At 37.9% G+C, this 19,146-nt stretch overlaps 1 protein-coding gene across 1 annotated transcript; it reads left to right on the forward strand.

Annotated features, from left to right (window-relative positions):
- Positions 1-16,103: 16,103 nt before the first annotated feature.
- On the forward strand, positions 16,104-17,257 carry LOC141608298 (uncharacterized). Its single transcript, XM_074427662.1, has one exon. It carries the CDS (start codon positions 16,178-16,180, stop codon positions 17,219-17,221), a length of 1,044 nt encoding a protein of 347 aa, XP_074283763.1. The 5' UTR covers positions 16,104-16,177; the 3' UTR covers positions 17,222-17,257.
- The last annotated feature ends 1,889 nt before the right edge of the window (positions 17,258-19,146 follow it).

Below are 19,146 nucleotides of genomic sequence, written 5' to 3' on the forward strand. Positions count from 1 at the left end.
ATGGTCGGGATGTATTCTTTTACTTGGGATATTCATCAAAGGTACTTGAGTGGGAGCATCTGTTACCTAAATGGTGCACTGAGATAAAGAGATCTAAACCAAGTTTCCAATTCGTAATTCTTTGCCAAGAAAATGAGAAAGTTGAAATGTCTTCGGACCATAATTCTTGGCTTTGGATTCCGTATGAGCATAGCAAGAAGGTATATAAAATGTTTCAGAGTCTGGGTCTCCCAATCGACCATACAATTTATGCTTATGGAGCTGATGGTAACCTTCTTTCCATTCAAGCTGAAGACCATCTACTCAAATCTACGACTGCCACATTTTCGAATTGTTCATATCTAGAAAAAGATATTATAAGTCATCTAAAGGATGTAGCTGATTATTGGGATGAACTTTAAACTATCATATTTAAGGCTGCCACTAGGGATGGCAATCGGTAGGGTCCTCCAAATATATGTGAAAGAATCAAATTCGGAACCCTAAAATCAATACCGTACTTGATAGCCGTCTCCATTTGACCGTCGTTGGTTGTCGTTAATAGTGGTTGTCGGTCGCCGCCTATTAGAGAGATGGTTGTCAGTGGCGTATCAGTGTTGTGGTGGTGGTTTCCTTGTGTCAGTGGTGGAGTGGTGGTATTGTCAGAAGAGTTTGGTTGGATTTATCACTTTATGGGATGAGGGAAGAGAAAAAGACTTTAGTTGCTTTGGTTTCTACGGTATGCCAGTATGAATTCAGAGAAGTTGTGATTTTTTTTTAATAAAGGGTCTAAGGATCGGGTATGGGTCTCATAACTTAAACACGGACCCGGACCCGAAATATTTTCTTAAGACCCATACCCGGCCCATACCCATTGGGTCTGAAAAAATGAGACCCATACCCGACCCATTAGGGTCCGATCCTTAGGGTCTGGGTCGGGTCGCCGACCCACTGCCATCCCTAGCTGCCACACAGTTTTATATTTTATTTCACAGATTATAACATTATATTTAATGCTAAGGCCATTGTATATCTTTTACAATAAGTCATGCTCCATATTATGCATTCTTAGGCTATGTTTGGTAAGACATTTCAGGTACCTGATTTGGTCAAAGTAGCTTATTTGACCAAAATTTCAGGTACCTTATTTTTTTGTAAGCGTTTGGCAAGTAGCTTATTTAACCAAATAAGCTACCTGAAATGAAATGCTACCTAGAGTAGCATTTGAGATTTCAGTTACCGGATTTGGTTTGATTTTCCCTTTTTACCCCTTAAATTTATACAATTAAATAATTATCATATCCTTTTACGTCATTTTATCAAAATCAGTTACCTTTTCGGTTAGTTTGCCAAACATTTTTTTTATATAATCAGCTCCCTTATCGGATCTTAATTTTCAGCTACCTTATCAGTTACCTTTTCATGTTTCAGTTAGCTTTTCAGTTTTCAGCTACCTTTTCAGGTTGTTCGTGATATTCCACACCAAAAAAAATATGTCGTTATGATATGTTCAATTTTTTGTTTCATTTTTTTTTTCGGATTCTTGAGCGTTTCTAACGCACTTTCTCCCTCTTTCTCGGCTTCTTCTACAACAAAATCTCGCTTTTCTTCTTCAATTCTTCTTTCTTTTTTTATGTCATAAGATAATGCTCCAAATAATCTCTTGATACTTGATTAAACAAATGAGAAGCCAACAAAACAATCAAGTAGATGGATCAACAACGCTAAACTTAGAAGAATAGTATAATATGGTGTCGCCATTTACAATGTGGAATATAATGTAGTACACAAATTCTTATTTGTGACGGACATATCCGTCGCAAGCTTGCGACGGATCAAGTATTACCCATGTGGGGTAGATAAGACAAAAGCAGAATGCCTAGAAAGTAGAAATCTGTTTTGCCTTATCTACCCACATGGGTATTATTTGACCCGTCGCAAGTTGTGACGGATATGATATCTGTCACAAGAGAGAGTTGCGGAATATAGTAATCACAATGTGAAACAAAATATAGAATTATTTCCAAGCAGTATCGCAGTGATTGCTGATGTCTTTTCTTGAGTGATCCATTGGACAGCGCCTTTGCTGTCGAAGTCGAATTTCATAAATTATCAAGAAGCTGTGATCCGCTGTCTTATGCAAAAAAAGACGCAGAAAAAAAATGAAAACGTTTACCTTAGCCCATTGCGCGTAATTAGTTTCGAATGAACATTATTTCGTTAAATAGTTTCATAAAGAGCACTAAAACAAAAACAAAAACAAAAGTTTCTTAGTTCATCTATTTAACGGACATTATCTCGTAAAATAGTTTTATAAACATTATTTCGTTAAATAGTGTAATTGAGCAGTAATTAAAACAATCAGGCATTTATTGAGAAAAAGAATGTCGAACATCAACTAATTAGGATATCCTTGGTTTGTGGAGAACTTAGGTTAACAATGCTAAGGGTGATTATTGTTCACCTTGTTCGTTACCGTTTTCCTGGGTTATGTGATTTAGTATTCAAACTAAGTTCAGCTAGTTACTGAAATTCACTTAACATGAAAAGAAATAGTTAACAATATTAACTTAACTTATGTTCGCCTTTATCCAAACAGAATCTCATAGAGTCTGCAGCATATGCATTCATCTTAGAAAGAAACTGAAGATTAAGTCACTTGTTACTTGGCAAAATAATCAACAATAAAAATCCAACATGATAATATTCTGGATTGCCAAGGCATTGATAATGCAACTCCAGAACCAGAATATTAACAAAACAATATGAGAAAGGTAAAGGAAGAAACATAATTTTTTTGTCTTTGCAAGAAATGATTTTATTTTACTATCCACAAGGCTGTTTGTGTGGATCCAAATTTCCTTCTTAATTTGAGATTCAATCTAGATTCCATAAGATTACATAATATAAAAAGAATACGGATTCTTGAGATTCAGTCTAGCTATACTAAGTTGTGTGTAAAGGGCACGATAAAATTGCGAGGACGAGGCAATCGTTTCCAACAAAGTGGAGTCCTCCACCAGAGGGTGCCTGGAAACTAAACATGGATGCCGCATGTCTTGATGATGAGGGATGCGGGCTGGGCATGATCATTCGTAATCATAAAGGAGATGTTGGAGGGCTGTTGTACATCAGGTAAGATACCAATGAAGTATTGATGTCGCGGAGGCTAGGGCAATGGTGTTTGCCCGAGCCCTCGTAGCAGAATCAGACTCGCTGACTCTTATTAATACCCTCACTGCCAACGAAACTCCGGAATATCGCTGTCTAACGATCTGTTTGGGGAGCGGTTGATCAAATAGCATGCAGTGCTAGCGGCTTCAGCCCAAAACTCTTTTCCCATGCCAGAATGAGAGAGCATGCAGCGAACTCTCTCCAAGATAGTTCTGTTCATACGTTCTGCAACTCCATTTTGTTGAGGAGCACTTGGAATGGTGTGATGTTTGGCAATACCTTCCTTTTTGTAGAATCGATTGAAATCATTTGAACAGAATTCAAGACCATTGTCTGTTCTCAATATTTTGATCTTATTACCAGTCTGGTTCTCAATCAAGACTTTCCACTCCTTGAAAGTGGCAAACACTTCAGTCTTGCTTTTAAGGAAATAAACCCAAAGCTTTCTTGAGAAATCATCAATAATGGTCAACATATAAAAACATCCTCCTTTTGAAGGAACTCTAGAGGGACCCCAAAGGTCAGAATGGATGTAATCCAATGTACCCTTGGTTCTATGAACGCCCTTTGAGAAGCTTACCCTTTTCTGCTTACCAAAAACACAATGTTTGCAGAAATCAACCTTACCGGTACAATAGCTTCCGAAAAATCCTTTTTTGTTAAGGACGCGCAATCCCTTCTCACTTATGTGGCCCAATCTCATATGCCACAATTTGGTGCTGTCAGTGGATGAGACAACTGCTGCGGAACCTGAAATGGTTGAACCCTACAACACATACAGGCTACCAGATCGATTTGCCTTTAACAATACAAGAGAACCTTTAGGCACTTTCAAAACTCCACCTTCAGCTCAATACTTACACCCAAGTGATTCAAGAGTAGCTAACGAAATGAGATTCCGTTTTAAATCGGGGACGTGTATTACACCCGTCATTATTCTAGTAACACCATCATGTGTTTTAATTGTAACTGTACCTTCACCAACAACTTTGCATTGAGCATCGTTGCCCATCAAAACAAGACCACCATCTACGGGTTTGTAGGTGGAAAACCAGTCTTTATTAGGTGACATGTGAAATGTACAACCAGAATCAAGTATCCACTCATTTTTGGACCTTTGGTCAATATCAGCAGCTACTAATAAATCCCCATCAGACTCGGACTCAACGACACTAGCTTCAGCATAGTGATCGGGTTGTTTACCTTTACCCTTATCATCTCTTTCTTGCTTATTTTTCAATTTAAAGCATTCAGAGACTTCGCGACCTTTTTTCTTGCAATAACGACAAAACTTAGAGTTTTTAGCTCTAGACTTTGACCTGGACTTATTGTTACTGGGACTACCCTTTTCAAAAGTTCTGCCTCTAATAACCAAGCCTTCACCCGAATTTTCAGAATGAATTTCGGTATCAAATTTTTCTTTTGATAATAAGTGGGACTTGACATCTTCAAAAACTATGTATCGTTGTTTCCATACAACATGATTTCTTTGAAGTGTTTATATGAGGGTGGTAGTGAGACAATAAGCAAAACGGCTTTATCCTCATCTTCGATAGTGACATCTAGGTTCTCCAAATCTACTAAAATAGAATTAAACTCATTTAAGTGAGTTTGTATGGGAGTACCTTCTGACATACGGAGTGTGAAGAGACGCTCCTTGAGACAGAGCTTGTTTGCGAGGCTTTTGGTCATGTAGAAGGACTCCAACTTAGTCCATATTCCTTCGGCGGACTTCTCTTTAATGACCTCCCGCAACACTTCTCGTGATAGACAGAGCTGGATCACGGATAATGCCTTCTCATTAAGTTCTTCCCATTGATCATCCGTCATAGTGGTTGGTTTCTTTGATTTACCATCTAAGGCTTTCTTTAAACCATTCTGGATAAGAACGGCTTGCATTTGGACTCGCCAAATTGCAAAACTAATTTTACTATCAAATTTCTCAATGTCGAATTTGGTCGACATGATGAAATATCCTAGCTGAATATAAAACGGCTCTGGTGCAATTTTGTAGGAGTATAGAGTGTGCGGAAGTGAATAGATTCAGCTAAAGATAAAAGAGAAATTAAAGAAAGACGATAAAAATGACACCGGGATTTTTAGGTGGAAAAACCCTCTTTAAATAGAGGTAAAAAACCACCGGCGAGAGAGCCAAGTAATTTCACTATAATAAAATGGGAGTACAGGAATATTTCCTCAAAGGCCGACAGATAATAGCCCAAGTATTATACTCTCTACAGGTTAAACATTTATACCCGAAATATAGAAAGAGTGTATAAGAAAGAGGAATGATAAGGGAGAAGTAGAATGTATTGTGGTGCATCTTATGCCTTGGACATCATGGGTATTTATAGTACCCAAATCACATGTGAACTCAACAAATATATAGCCCTCCATAGGTAGTGTATAGCTCACAATAGTTATTGCAAACCTTGAAAATAAGAGCACACTCACTTGTACTTTGTTCACATTGATTGGCAGACAAATAAGAGCAACTCCAATGGTTTGTAAAAGGGACTTGCTTGCAATATTTGTAAAATAGCAAGCAAGTAGCTTACCATTGGATTATGAAAAAATGGATGTAGCTTTTGAGCATTGTAGCTCTACCAAGCATGTAGTTTGGATTAAAAAAAAAAAGTAAAATTTTTTATTGGTGGAAAATTTTAATGTGGGACCCATAAAGCTAGAAAGTGTTGTAGCCAACCATTGGAGCGGTAGGTAGTCGAAGAGCAAATTAGCTTAAAAAACCGACTTAACAAACTAAGCTACTCTATCTTGTGGTTGTCCATTGGAGATGCTCTAATGAGCACCGTCCAACACTTAATATGTCTTCAAACCATTAAGAATAGTATATAACCGTCTGACAAACAGTACCCATAATTAACATACATTATCCCTCAATGGGGCGTATTAGTAATTATGCTATGTTACTTCAACAATCCAGGTTAGCTTAGCTATGTGACAACCCATAATTGACATAAGAAACGAATGACTCAATGAATATGAAATAGGTTTTGATCGGAGACAAAGTTGAAGGCCGTCCCTAACATAGAAATAGAAAAATAAAAAATGTTCGAAATCGAGCCTAGAAAATGTAATGCAGCTAATACCAGGAAAACAAAAGACCATATCGAACAAAGTTTAGAAACTTTGTTGACAATGAGGTACAGATTCTTATTCTAGATTGTTAAAAATGTTAATTCACTTATTGTTCCTGTTTCGTTTGATTCAGTATTCTACGGAATTAAATCCTCAAACAACAATCACCATGTATGATATGAACATAAATAAAGAAACAATAGTCATCAAATTGTTGGACAAAATCAAACACTAACTAACCTAAGATTGCAGACGTTTGCCTGTTTTTAATCGTACAGAACTGCAACCTATGGACACAGGGGGGCCACGGGGGCTCTTGGGAAACAAGTGTTTGCATTTGTGGAGTCGCCACCAATTTGTTGTGGAAAATTGGAAACCGTTCGAATACTTCGCGTCATGTCAAGACACAAAGTAATGACATAGACACTAAGAACTCGTTACCCTTAGTATTCTATGTCTAGAATGACTCTCGTGGATGCCAATGAACACGGATGTTCACAGAGATCTGGAGTAAGGGGTGAAGGTACGTATTAGGAAGCTCTTTTGATCGAGCACCTAATCTCGCCCGCCTCGATAGGGGCCTCTACTAATGATTAGGGAAGTCATTTGTACTCGATATGTTGTCGATTATATGCATGCAATGCAACATCCAATATTTTGATCCTAGCATGTGAAAATTAACTAAGTCGGTGAACATGTAATTTAGCACACAATAATGTCGAATTAGGGTTTAAGATTAATTACATGTGAAAACAAACAAATAAATCATACAATATAATAAGGTAAAATAAATAAACAAATTACAATGATTTAATGATTTACGTCAAAAATATATTTAAAACGGATAATTTGAGAAAAGAAAGGAAAATAATTAGGTTAGAAAATACGGACAGATTGAGAGGTGATATTAGGGTTAATAGTCGATTAATACGCAATTAACGAATTAGGTCAAAGCAAGAACGGAAGTTCAGGGACAGAAGTCACCCCGAACAGGCGCAGCAATGCTGCGTCTCTTGGAAGAGGCGCAGTGGTCACTGCGTCTGTTCCTGAGGTGAGTTCTGGCTGCGAAGTCAGAACTGCGTATTGTTAATGTTCGTTGGTGATTTAATGATCGATTATTGATATTTGACTTGGATGAAAGTGATTTAGCAGGTTATTTACATGTGAATTGGTCATATAAGCGGTAAAAAGGCGAATTAAAACGGATGAGAACTAATTGTGAGCGAATTATAACTAATTACAAATAATTTAGGTTAAATTAATACAAATTAATTAGGTTTATTTATGTTAAACTACTAAGAAAGTGGTGATAAACAGATGAAAATATATACAAAAGTCGAATTCCAGAGATTTGATATGAACAAATCGAATCTTCAAAATCCGGGTTTGATTTTAATGACGAAAACCCGCAAATATTGATTATAAGGGATTTAAGTCGGATTTAAAGGCGATAAATTACTATTAATTATGCATTATAATTATACGAATGGAATATGAAGAAAACAAAAAAAAGACGGAACAAAATAGACGAACTAACAAAGAACAAAGGAAGAAGAAGAAAGGCAGGAACTGCGGCAGCCTCAGGAAGAGGAGCAGCAGATGCTGCGACTCTTCGAAGAGGCGCAGCAGTTGATGCGTTTCTTCTCGACGTCTGTCTTCTGTTAATCCATAAAAATAAGTTTGATAAAGGGTTTTATAAATCGGTTTTAGGCATTTTTGACGTAAACCTTACATTAGTTGATAAAATAATAAAATACAATAATAAAAGATGGGATTTACACTCTCAGACTTACATGTTTGACGAAACGAGATTAACTAAGTTAACGATTAGTGATTGCTCGACTCGAATGTATGATGAAAGTGCCCTCGTTAGAGGATTTAGATTAAATTGATTTTATTAATTGAGGTGGAGTTGGTCAAATTGGTCGGTCATGCAACGTGACTGGTACTCAGAAGGATCCGAGTTTACGTGGTCGATTGATCAAGCACGTAGACGTCAATAAGATTAGAGCACGGTCTTAGAATGCAAAGGGAGAAGAGAAGGGCGGACACTCGCGTGAGAAATATGAGGAACGAAGGTCCCTATTTATACTAATCACACGGAGGAATTATGGTATGACTGAAACTTTGGAAACAAATCTCGAAAAGATCTGAAAATACGCAGAAAAGGGCTGGAGAAGAGGCGCAGCAGCCACTGCGGCCTTTGGAAGAGGCGCAATAGGTGATGCGTCCTTTCCCCAGAGGTTTCCTCCTGCGGAAGAAATTTTTCCGCTTTTCTGTTATGGAATTGCGGTAGATCTTGACTTCCTTATTCTTTAAAATATGATTTCGGGATATATTTTACCAAAATATGTATAAAAAATAAATTATAGAATAGAAATATCCGTAATATTCCAGAATATTCTGACTCGGCATTTTAAACGGTTTATTAGAAAATGAAGCGGTTTTTGACCCGGACTCCAAATGAACTCTAATTACTGTCAAAACAACCGTATCGGCGCGTAGATGACAACCAAGGGGTAGACACAAGTATTTGAGCTATCACTTGACGATAAACTTACGAACTGTCATAAATCGTTCCGTGTACCAAACATGCGGCCCAATCATCACCGGGTGGCTTGCGGGAGGTGCAGAAATGAGGTATCTACAGAGCTCCCACTTTGACTGATGCTTGGACAAGGCGAAAGTCAAAGTATAGCCATCAGGTCAATTGAAGATTACAACCTGACGACTATGGCGACGCGAGGCGGCTCAAGGGATCTGAGCCAAGGACCTGTCGTCGGGAACATTTTAGAGTCTGTCGACTTATCGGGGAGGGTCGTTTAAAGTCCATTAGACTACGTAAGGAAGCTCGCCAGCCATAAGAAGAAACCATACCTGTGACTTCTTTCCCGAGATATTTCCGGAGGTGCGTAGGAGCTGAGGGTAAGACCTAAAAGATATGTAAGGATTGTGCTAGGGTGTGGGGCCCTAAAGGAAAACATCGACGGGAAGGAGGCAAAATATAAGTTCAACCTAAGGGGTAACCAAGGTTTGGGTGTAGGAACTCTAAGAAAAGGTGATCCTAAAGGATTATGATCCTAAAGGTAGAAGCGTATGAACTCTAGGGAATTTGGGAACCTAAAGAGCTAGGTATATGAACCTAAAAGGACAGGCTGGTATGGGAACTTAAAGGCTTATGAACATAAGAGGAATGGGAATCCTAGGGTTAAGTTTAGGAACTATTGGGTTACTAATTCTTGTTTTAAACGCGTGCGTTTAAGTTTTCTGAGGTATGAGAACTCCAAAAGGATTTATGAGTTTATGAACCTAAGGTTGTTGGTGTGGGAGCTTAAAGGCTTATGAACCTAAAGGAAGCCATTTTGGGATCTAAGAATCTAGGGGGTAAGAATCCTAACTTTGGGTATACGAACCTAAGGAAGGAGGCTCTGGTTTGGGAACTTCTGGAGAACGACGCCTTTGCCGAAGTCCGTGAGGAAACAATAATATTGAGGGTAGTAGGACGTTGGTAGAAACTGCTGGGGAATCTACTTGCGTCGGTCTCAAGCGAACTCTGGTTGGGGAATATATTGACGATTAGGAACATCTTGATCGTCATGGGAAGAATGTATAATTGAGCGAAGCCCTCAGTTGGAACGAGCACTGCTTCTGATACTTACCTGCATGGTTAGTAGCCACATAAGAACGCAATCTAATAGGCAATTAGCACATAGAATATAATCACATAAACACATGAGGAAACGCAATTAGCACGTGGACCTCAAATGAGGAAGGAAACATACAAGTTTTGCAAAATTTGTTTCTTTATAAAAGTTATTTAAAACTTGCTCAAAGAAAAATTGTTGTTTGTAATGTGTTATGCACATTCAATGGGCTTTAGTCACAGGACTTGACACGACATCGACTCACTAGGATGCAAGAGGATAGACTGACGCAACACTGACTTAGATTTGACGCGACACAGGGGATGACCTTGACAGACTTTACCTAAGTATGTGCAACCCCTAGCCAAGTGTGGGTGACAATGAGTATCAGTTCTAAAAGGTAGAATAATTGAGAGAATGATGAAGGCATATAAATGAAAGGTATGAGCCATGGTCAGCTTTCTACTTGGATGTCTTTTGACACCGTTTTCTGTAAAAGAGATTCCCCTGAGGCACGATAAATTGGAGAACTGATCTAAGACCTTTGTCATTATCTGGACCAAGCACTATCTAGACTTAAATGAGAGAGGAATAAAGGAAGGGTGGCATCTCGGAAGAGAAGCCCCCGGGATGAGAAGATGACTCTAGACTTTGGTAAAAAGAGACTGGGTGACAAGAAGGAGCCCCTACGTAAAGAGGTCAATATAGAAAATTTGGAAGGTTATGAAATAGAAAGGGATGGTATTTGAGGTTGAGAGTTGATGGTTGGGATGGTTGTGTCCTTGAGGAGACTGCCTACGTATTCACGTGAAATGAAATCAAACCAGATCGTAGTTCTGAGGTTTGGTTAATTTTATTTGGGTGTTGTGGTTGTATCCTTCTTGTGTAAAAAAGGACTGCCTACGTATCCACCTGAAGAGGTGAAATCAAACCGTGCTCGTAGTTCATGTGTGTGCCTAAGCTTATGTTGTCAGGACCTTAAAGTGCATGGGTCAGGAGAGTATTTTCCTTTGGTGACTCAAAGAATCGATTTGAGATAACTCCCTCTGATCATAGACCAAAGAGGTATAATCAAGTTTGTAAAAGTTTCCTTATCGTGTGAGCACACTTGGGTATGTCCCGTCCTAGGTAGCAAAGTATTTGAAGACTCCGTGTCTAGGTCAAGGTGAAAATGGATTGGATATTTCGAATGTGGAGCTCGGAAGTAAGAGGCTTTGATGAACAAATCTCTGGAGCTTGATTTTGTGGAGTTAAGGCTCGATGGGATTATGGCTTGTAATATGGCTTGGAAATGGGGTCTCTTGGCTTGATGTAGCCTGAGCACATAAGGGTAGGTTAAAATGGCTTGGGTTCAAATTTCCATGTCTTGGCCCTAAAGGATGGGTATACTTGACGAGTTTGAGAGGATTCTCAAAATTCCTAACTATTTCCCCGTAACGGTCTCGAGAAGGACTTTATTTTAAACGGTTTATTAGAAAATGAAGTGGTTTTTGACTCGGACTCCAAATGAACTCTAATTACTGTCAAAACGACCGTATCGGCGCGTAGATGACGACCAAGGGGTAGACACAAGTATTTGAGCTATCACTTGACGATAAACTTACGAATTGTCATAAATCGTTCCGTGTACCAAACATGCGGCCCAATCATCACCGGGTGGTTTGCGGGAGGTGCAGAAATGAGGTATCTACAGTTTATAGTAGTAGCAAATGCACGTAAGTTGTTTTGTGTGGTAGATTTTTCCTTTTTTTTTTCTCCAATAGTACGTACACGACTACAATGCAATATTTAATTGTAGTACAGAGGTAACCAACCACCCTAACCCGCCCGCCACTGCAACCCACCATCGACGATTTACTCGGTCGGCGAACCCCAGCCCCCAGTGACAACAAGATTAATCGAAAATAGGATGGTGTAAATTAGAGGAGAATGGGTAGGTGAAGTGAGAGAATGCATTAGAGAGGGAAAATGAGATAAGGAAATGAGAGGGGTATAATTGTCAACAGTGTATTATAATGAGTAGCACCCAAAAAAAGTATTCTACATGGTACCTTATATATTTTGCGATTTTTACATAATCCCTTCCCTTTTCGAAACATACATGGTACTCTTAACTCTAATCATTAATCATCGTTGTAATCCTAAACTTTTATTCCGTGAATTTATCCTATTATGACGACATTGCTTTTTATTTACACAAATTCTAATTTGTAACGGCACTATCTGTCACAAGTTTGCGACGGGTCGGATCAATACCGTATTATGTGAATATGGTGAAAGATCACCAGCATAGCAAGTGTAGGGGCAGTTAGCAATTATGTCGGGTAGGTGAACATGAATTTGACGCATATGGATCCTCTTCATTATCTCCTCCTCTCCTAGAGTTGGCATAAAGGACCGCGGGCTGGTGGGCGGCACAGCCCACGGCACAGCACGGCACGACACGGCCCGGTGAGAAATTCGAGGAAGCACGGGCACGACACGACTGGGCTTGAGACATGCTCCGACGCGATTTTCTTCAGAAATCCGTGCCCAGGCACGGCACGGCCCAAGCACGGTGGAGCCCGGCACGCACCAGGCACGGCCCGACCCGAAGAATAGCCCGTTGATTATTATTTATTAAACAAAAAGTACACTAATATTTAATAAAATATATATTTAGATCATTAATCATCATTTATTAAACAAAAAGTACATTAATATTTAATAAAATATATATTTAAACCATTAATCATCATTTATTAAACAAAAAGTACTAAAAATATATTAATTATATAATATTTTTTTTAAAATAAAAAAAATATTAAAGCACATGGGTCGGCCCACAGACAAGGCACGAAAAGCCCATGGGCCAGACACAACCCGAGCAGAAAAATGACCGTGCCTTGTGCGGGCCGCGGCGTAGATTTGGATCAGTAGGCCTGGCACGGCACGGCCTGAGGAGCCCAATATTCGTGCCTGGGCCGGGCCAATTTGTAGGAAGGCACGAGGGGCCGGCCCAGCACGACCCATTGCCTACTCTAGATCCTCTCCATTACCTATTAATGGGTAGGAATTGATTTGAAGAAAAAATTAACGGTTTAGATTTATCAAGATTGTATAAAAACTGAGGTGGAGATTAAGTGCCCAAAATTAATCTGGGCCCTTTATTTTGTCCAAAAAACAATCCGGTCCATTCATAAGTAATGGATAGATAATGGAGAAAAGGGTAATGGAGAGAATCCAGACTAAAATTTGACTAAGCCCATAATGAAATGACATTACCCATTAAACAAATACTTAATATTTTCATTTCCTGGGAAGAAGCTCAAAAACGTGGTTTTGCGTGGGACTCTATTTCTTTCTTCGATAGTACTTTATGGAGGCAGGGGCGGCCATGAGCCCGTCCATTCGGCTCGCCGCATCGGGGCCCAAGCCCGCTAAGGGCCTCCTCTAGACCAAGACAAAGGTTAATAGCAATTGATGCACTAAAAGTGCAGTAACGTTGCAGTGATTTAGTGGTGAAGGAGTAAGTTATGGAATACACAACTAGCTGGATCTGGAGGTTATGAGTTCAATTCCCTTGCTTGACATTTTTTTTGTTTTTTAAATGGCAACTACTATTTTGACTTTAGTTATATGTGATTTATTGATTTTATCGTGATAATTTTCATATATTTATTTTTCATGAAAAATATCATTTCAAAAAACAACACTTGTTACGAATATTTTATTATTATTAATTAAGTTACATTACTCCATTTTTTAAATTTAATCTTATTTATTAATTATTGTTGCACAAAAAAAATGATAATAGCCGAGCTAAATGAACTAAACTAATAGAGGAATAATATGATTTGTTTTTACATTCTAAATGCATCATGATGATATGTAGTATATTGTTTATGGGTTTTACTAGTTCAAGACACTAATAAATTTCGCTTTATAAATTTCAAATACTTGGTATTTGATAATTTAAAATTAAGCCGTGTCAAATATTAAAGGCATCAAATAATATGTTCGCATTTGTAAGACTCAGAAATTATGAGATGATTATGACAAGGGAATTCATATAATACATAAAAAATTATGTTTGCATATAACTTAAAAAATATGAGACGATTATAACAGGGCCTTTATATAACATTTGGAATAGGGCCTCGAAATTCTATTGGCCGCCCCTATATGGAGGATATAGTGTTTGAGATGTGCTCGGGTGTTCAGTGATCTGGAGTTGAATCTCTTTTTGGCTATTGATCAAATCACTGTTGATGCTCTTAATAATATCGAGGTAGGTGGAGAATAATAGAGATAAGTGTGCAGTGAATAAAGAGCGTCATCATCAAATGAATAAAGAGTGTTGGCATTTACAGATTAGCTCTGACTTGGATCTCCTTATTACCCACTCTGCATCTTGGGAGGCTCAGTATGTCCGAAAAATGTTAGGATTAAATGTGATGCAGCTTGGAGACGTGATTTTAAAGCATCTGCCGGGTAGGTTTTCCAGTCTAATGACGGGGCTATCCTTCATTCTGGTTCGGCTACCTATTGTGCAAGCTCTGCCCTTCAAGCTGAAGCTTTGGCTCTGTTTTTTTGCTTTGCAAGAGGCCCTCTCATTGGGTTACCGTCACATTGATGCTAATTCAGATTGCCTAAATTTAGCCTTGCAAGTTGGGGGAGTAGCTGAGGAAGCTCAAGAGATCAAGGCTATCTTGTTTAGAATTAATAACCTTCTTCTTTCTTGTCATTGTTTCTCAATTAGTCATTGTCCTAGACATCTCATTAGGATTGCCCGTGTCATTGCTAAAGCAGCCTTGGATTAGGCTCGTTACCATGATCGTAAAAAAAAAGAAAAAAATTACATTTCCAATATTCTGTGAAACCACGTCTTTCAATTTACATTTTACATTTCAATTTTTAATTTTACATTTGATCTATTTTCATCTATTGTTCTTCATTTTACATTTTAATTTTTAAATCTTCATCTTCTCAACTTTTTTTCTCCTTTCCAAAATCCAAAAAAGCCAAAAATCACTCCTTTGATCCTCATATTTTGACCATTAGATGACTAAAATTGTCTTCTCTTAAGATTACTCCTTCTTGACACCATCTCCCTCCACCCTGTGCAGCACCACCTCCACCTTGTGAATCATTTGAAGGGCCAATTTCGTCAAGTCCCAGGTCAAATGACAAATCTGTTAAACAAAACAAATGTTCCTCCTATAAATGAGTATGTTCCCACTGTAAATTCCAAGTTACTAAAATATTTACTCCCTACTTTTGAACACCGGATAATGTGTATATTCTATGTTGGAATAATTTTTGTACAGATCATTAATAGGTTGTGATTAATGAGCACTACTCAGTGAAAGAGAATGAATGTTGAAGAAAAGGGTAAATAAAAATTGGTAATAACATTTCTTTAGGGTGTGTTTGGATTGAGAGATTTGGAGGGAAAGGGAGGGGAGGGAAGTGGAAGGATGGAAAATCAATTGTTTGGTTAGCAAAATGAAGGTAGAGGGATTTGGAGGGGAGGGAAAATGGATCCCTCCATTTTCCTCCTACAAGGCAAATTATTTCCCCACCAAGATAGGCAAGATTTGGAGGGAAAATCATCTCCTCCATTCTCCCTCCCCTCCCCTTCCCTTCCTTTCTCTTCCCTCCTCCTCCCTCCCCTTCTTTTCCCTCCTTTTTTTCTATCCAAACAAGGCCTTAATGATTTTTAGAAGAAATGTTGTCATTAGAATTAAGACTAGTAGTCAATTGCGCCTAAATGAAAACGTTTGGGCTAATATGCTACAACTAAAATATAAGGGGATCAATTGTATATACAATCGAACTTAAGGGATTAATTTGCCACTTTCCCGTAGGTTATTTTTTAATGAAAAATTGAATCCCTCCAAATCCTTTAAAATTATAATTATTGCATTAATGAAAAAAATTTCAACTCATTTTTTTATAGTTTAACACCAATTTTATTTTTACTTTAATTAAAAAAATCATAATTTTACATTTAAGCAAAATATTATAGTTTAATTATAAAATTATACTAGTTGAACATTGTTACTATTATTAGGATATTAGGAGTATGTATACTTGAAAGGCTAAAATACTTGAAAAAGAAGTGGCTTCCAAATTTCCAATCACAACAACCTTTTAAAACGTGTAGAACAAATCACCCTCTTCCTTAGGACAAGGTTTAAACTATACTCACTTCTTCTCAACCACCTTAAACATACATCCTTACACTTTTTAATTTTTCTCTCTTTAGTTATACTTTCTCAATAATGGTTTACTAATTAATGGCTAGAATCTTTCATAGAAACCTTATCTCATATCTAACTTCAAATCCCATACATAATAAGAATGAAACAAATTTCCCATGCACAAATTTATGTGATCCCTCTTGTGGTAACATTGAAGAATGTTTCTCCGGCTACCCGATACCGCCCTTCCCTCCACCGATCACGATCATTGTGTCGTCCACGTCGACGAATCTAGGGTTGCAAATATCACCTATTGTGCTCATAGTTGTCATTGTGTTAGCTAGTGTATCTCTTTTAGTTCCTTCCTATGCAATTGTTATTAGACTTTGGAAACGGTTTAGAACCGGTCCGGTCCAAGATCACCCTGTTGAACCGGAAACTGACCAAAATGATCATGAACCGGATATTGATAATTATCATCCAATTTGGCTAATCTCATCCGTTGGATTACACCAATCAGTGATCAATTCGATCACAATCGTACGATACAAGCGAGGAGACGGGTTAATCGACGGCTCAGATTGTTCTATTTGCCTTAGTGAATTTCAAGAGGGTGAAACCCTTAGACTATTGCCTAAGTGTAAACATGCATTTCATATTGATTGTATTGATACATGGCTAAGGTCACATATCAACTGCCCGGTCTGCCGGGCAAGTATCGTTATCAACCCGGGCAGACCGTCTTTGGGCTCGCCTCGTCGGATTGAGTCGAACCAGACAGGTAATTCGGAGTCAAGTGATGTTGAATTGGGCATAGGCCAACTAGGGAATAGTAGTAGAGCAATTGAAAATGGAGATGATCAAAACAAGGTCGAATCTGACTACAGTGTAACTCAAAGGAGGTCTTTCTCTATGGATTTTCGGCATGGCTTGAATTTTCAAAATAAAGGTGCTCCAAATTTTATAAGAAATAACTCGAATTCAAGCTCGAGTCAAGAAATCGAGAGTTCCTCTTCTTCGAGACCTCTAGCTGTAACTGTAAGACCCCCTTCTTTGAAACGGTCATACTCATGGAGCGACATGGTGTTCCGGTCTACTCGTAATGATCAGGATAATGGTGGTAGAGATGTATCTCCTTGAAAGTTCATGGAAATTAATTTAGTTTGTTTAGAGAAATCATGGAATTTAGTGTTTTTGACCTATGTTTCACACTTCCACAGGATTAATTGGGTGTTTAAGTGTACATATTGTATATTAGATATTGAGCAAATGTATGGGATTTGACAAGAAATGCAAGTTTATCAAATCACAATTTCGATTACACAGAGTCATTTGAAATTTTTGGTTTGTTTTACTATCGGTTATTTTGGATTTGAGTTATTTTAGTACAAAACTCTTCGATTTTAACCAAGTGCTTGCAGTCTAGTGGTAGACTTGGGTAACCTCAAAGCTTGCAAAGGCAAGAATTGCGATGTCCCGTGTTCGAACTCACGGATGAGCAATGCATGCGGTTATCTCGGCGGCCCCAATTGGGGTGGTTTACATGGTCCAGGTGGTGACGCTGGATTGCCTGGGCCCGGGGGGATTAAACCTCTCGTCACCAAAAAAAAAAACTCTTCGATTTTGGTCATTCTAAGTCATTACTACGACGTTTTAATTGAATCCCAAATCAATTCGTAAGGTACCGTACGAGTGTTATTGAATTCCATATCAAGTTTCGGTTGGGCCAATTTAGTAAGTCGCCACCGCTTCTAGTTTAACTAAATACGCGCGATTTGTCTAGTTAGTACACAAAAAAAGTGTTTGTCACGATAATTATATTAAGTCATACCTTTTGCATCCCAAATTGTGTTAACCCAACCTTTGATTCGAGAATTAATAATTAGTTAATTAATAGAATGATGAAAACTAGGGATGGTAAGTAAACAATGCCCCGAATCCTTCTCAATTAGAGCCGGTAGAAGTATCGGTACAATTTGGATGCATAAATACTATCCTACAACCAGTTGCATAGTAGCATTGTACAACCGCCTCAAAATTGTTGAGCTCTTATACAAAGTTATTGAGCTATTTTACAAGTTATTGAGCTTAATAATTATTATGTTAAGCTCAATAACTTTGTATCATAGCTCGATGATTTTGTTAGTAGAACTCGATCACTTTATAACAAAACATACCACCAGTTGTATAATACATTAATTGATTTGGATGGGTGTTGATGAGGCGGATATAAGTATCAAATATTCTACCCGTCATGGATAATGGGGTGGGGAAAATTTTGCATTGTGTCAAGTTTATTTCCACCTAACCGCGTATAATTTGGAAACTATGATGGTTTGTCTTTAAAAGAAATTATTACGAAGTGTGGAAAATTGGAAACACTTGGAAAAACACAAAAAATGAATCTATCCCTAAAGTCAATATGGTTTGGCTTGGCTTTTATTAGGTTATAATTGGCTTAACTAAGCAAAAATAGTCTCACCAATTATTCTTACATGCAGTGATGGAGTCAAGATTTTCCGTTAAGAAGCAAAAAAAATTCATCGAAAACGAACAAGTAATTTTACCAAAAGGTAAAATTGAAAAAAGTTCAAAAATTAACTAATTTTTTTAAATTTTTCCATTTTCAACGTAGAAGAGCCTTCCGAAAATGTAAACTTCGTGGTGAATTATGGTAGATGGTTGACCAGCCGCAGTTTTGGCCTGTGGGCATTGCAACAGCCTTTCTACACCAAAAAAATCCTGCTAGTCCTTTAGACATTTGGGCAAATCTTAAGCCCAGCCCAAGTGAAGTCTTCTATGTTTCATCTCATTATTGCTTCTCATTGTAAACCAATCTCGAGGTCGAACTCGCGAATTTGAGCTAATCCTTGGTGAAACTCACCAAAGTTTTAAAACTCTTCCACATTAGCTTTTTATCAACTTTTATTATTATTTTATTATTTAGATTCATCTCAGATCCACCTCAAACTTTATACATTATTCATAGACTTACCTCGAACTCTACTTTTCCACTACACTTTTCTTAAAACTTTATACATTATTCGTCAGACTTACCTCAAACT

Source organism: Silene latifolia, chromosome 10, assembly GCF_048544455.1.
Source record: "Silene latifolia isolate original U9 population chromosome 10, ASM4854445v1, whole genome shotgun sequence".
In the NCBI taxonomy this organism is placed as follows: Eukaryota; Viridiplantae; Streptophyta; class Magnoliopsida; order Caryophyllales; family Caryophyllaceae; genus Silene; species Silene latifolia.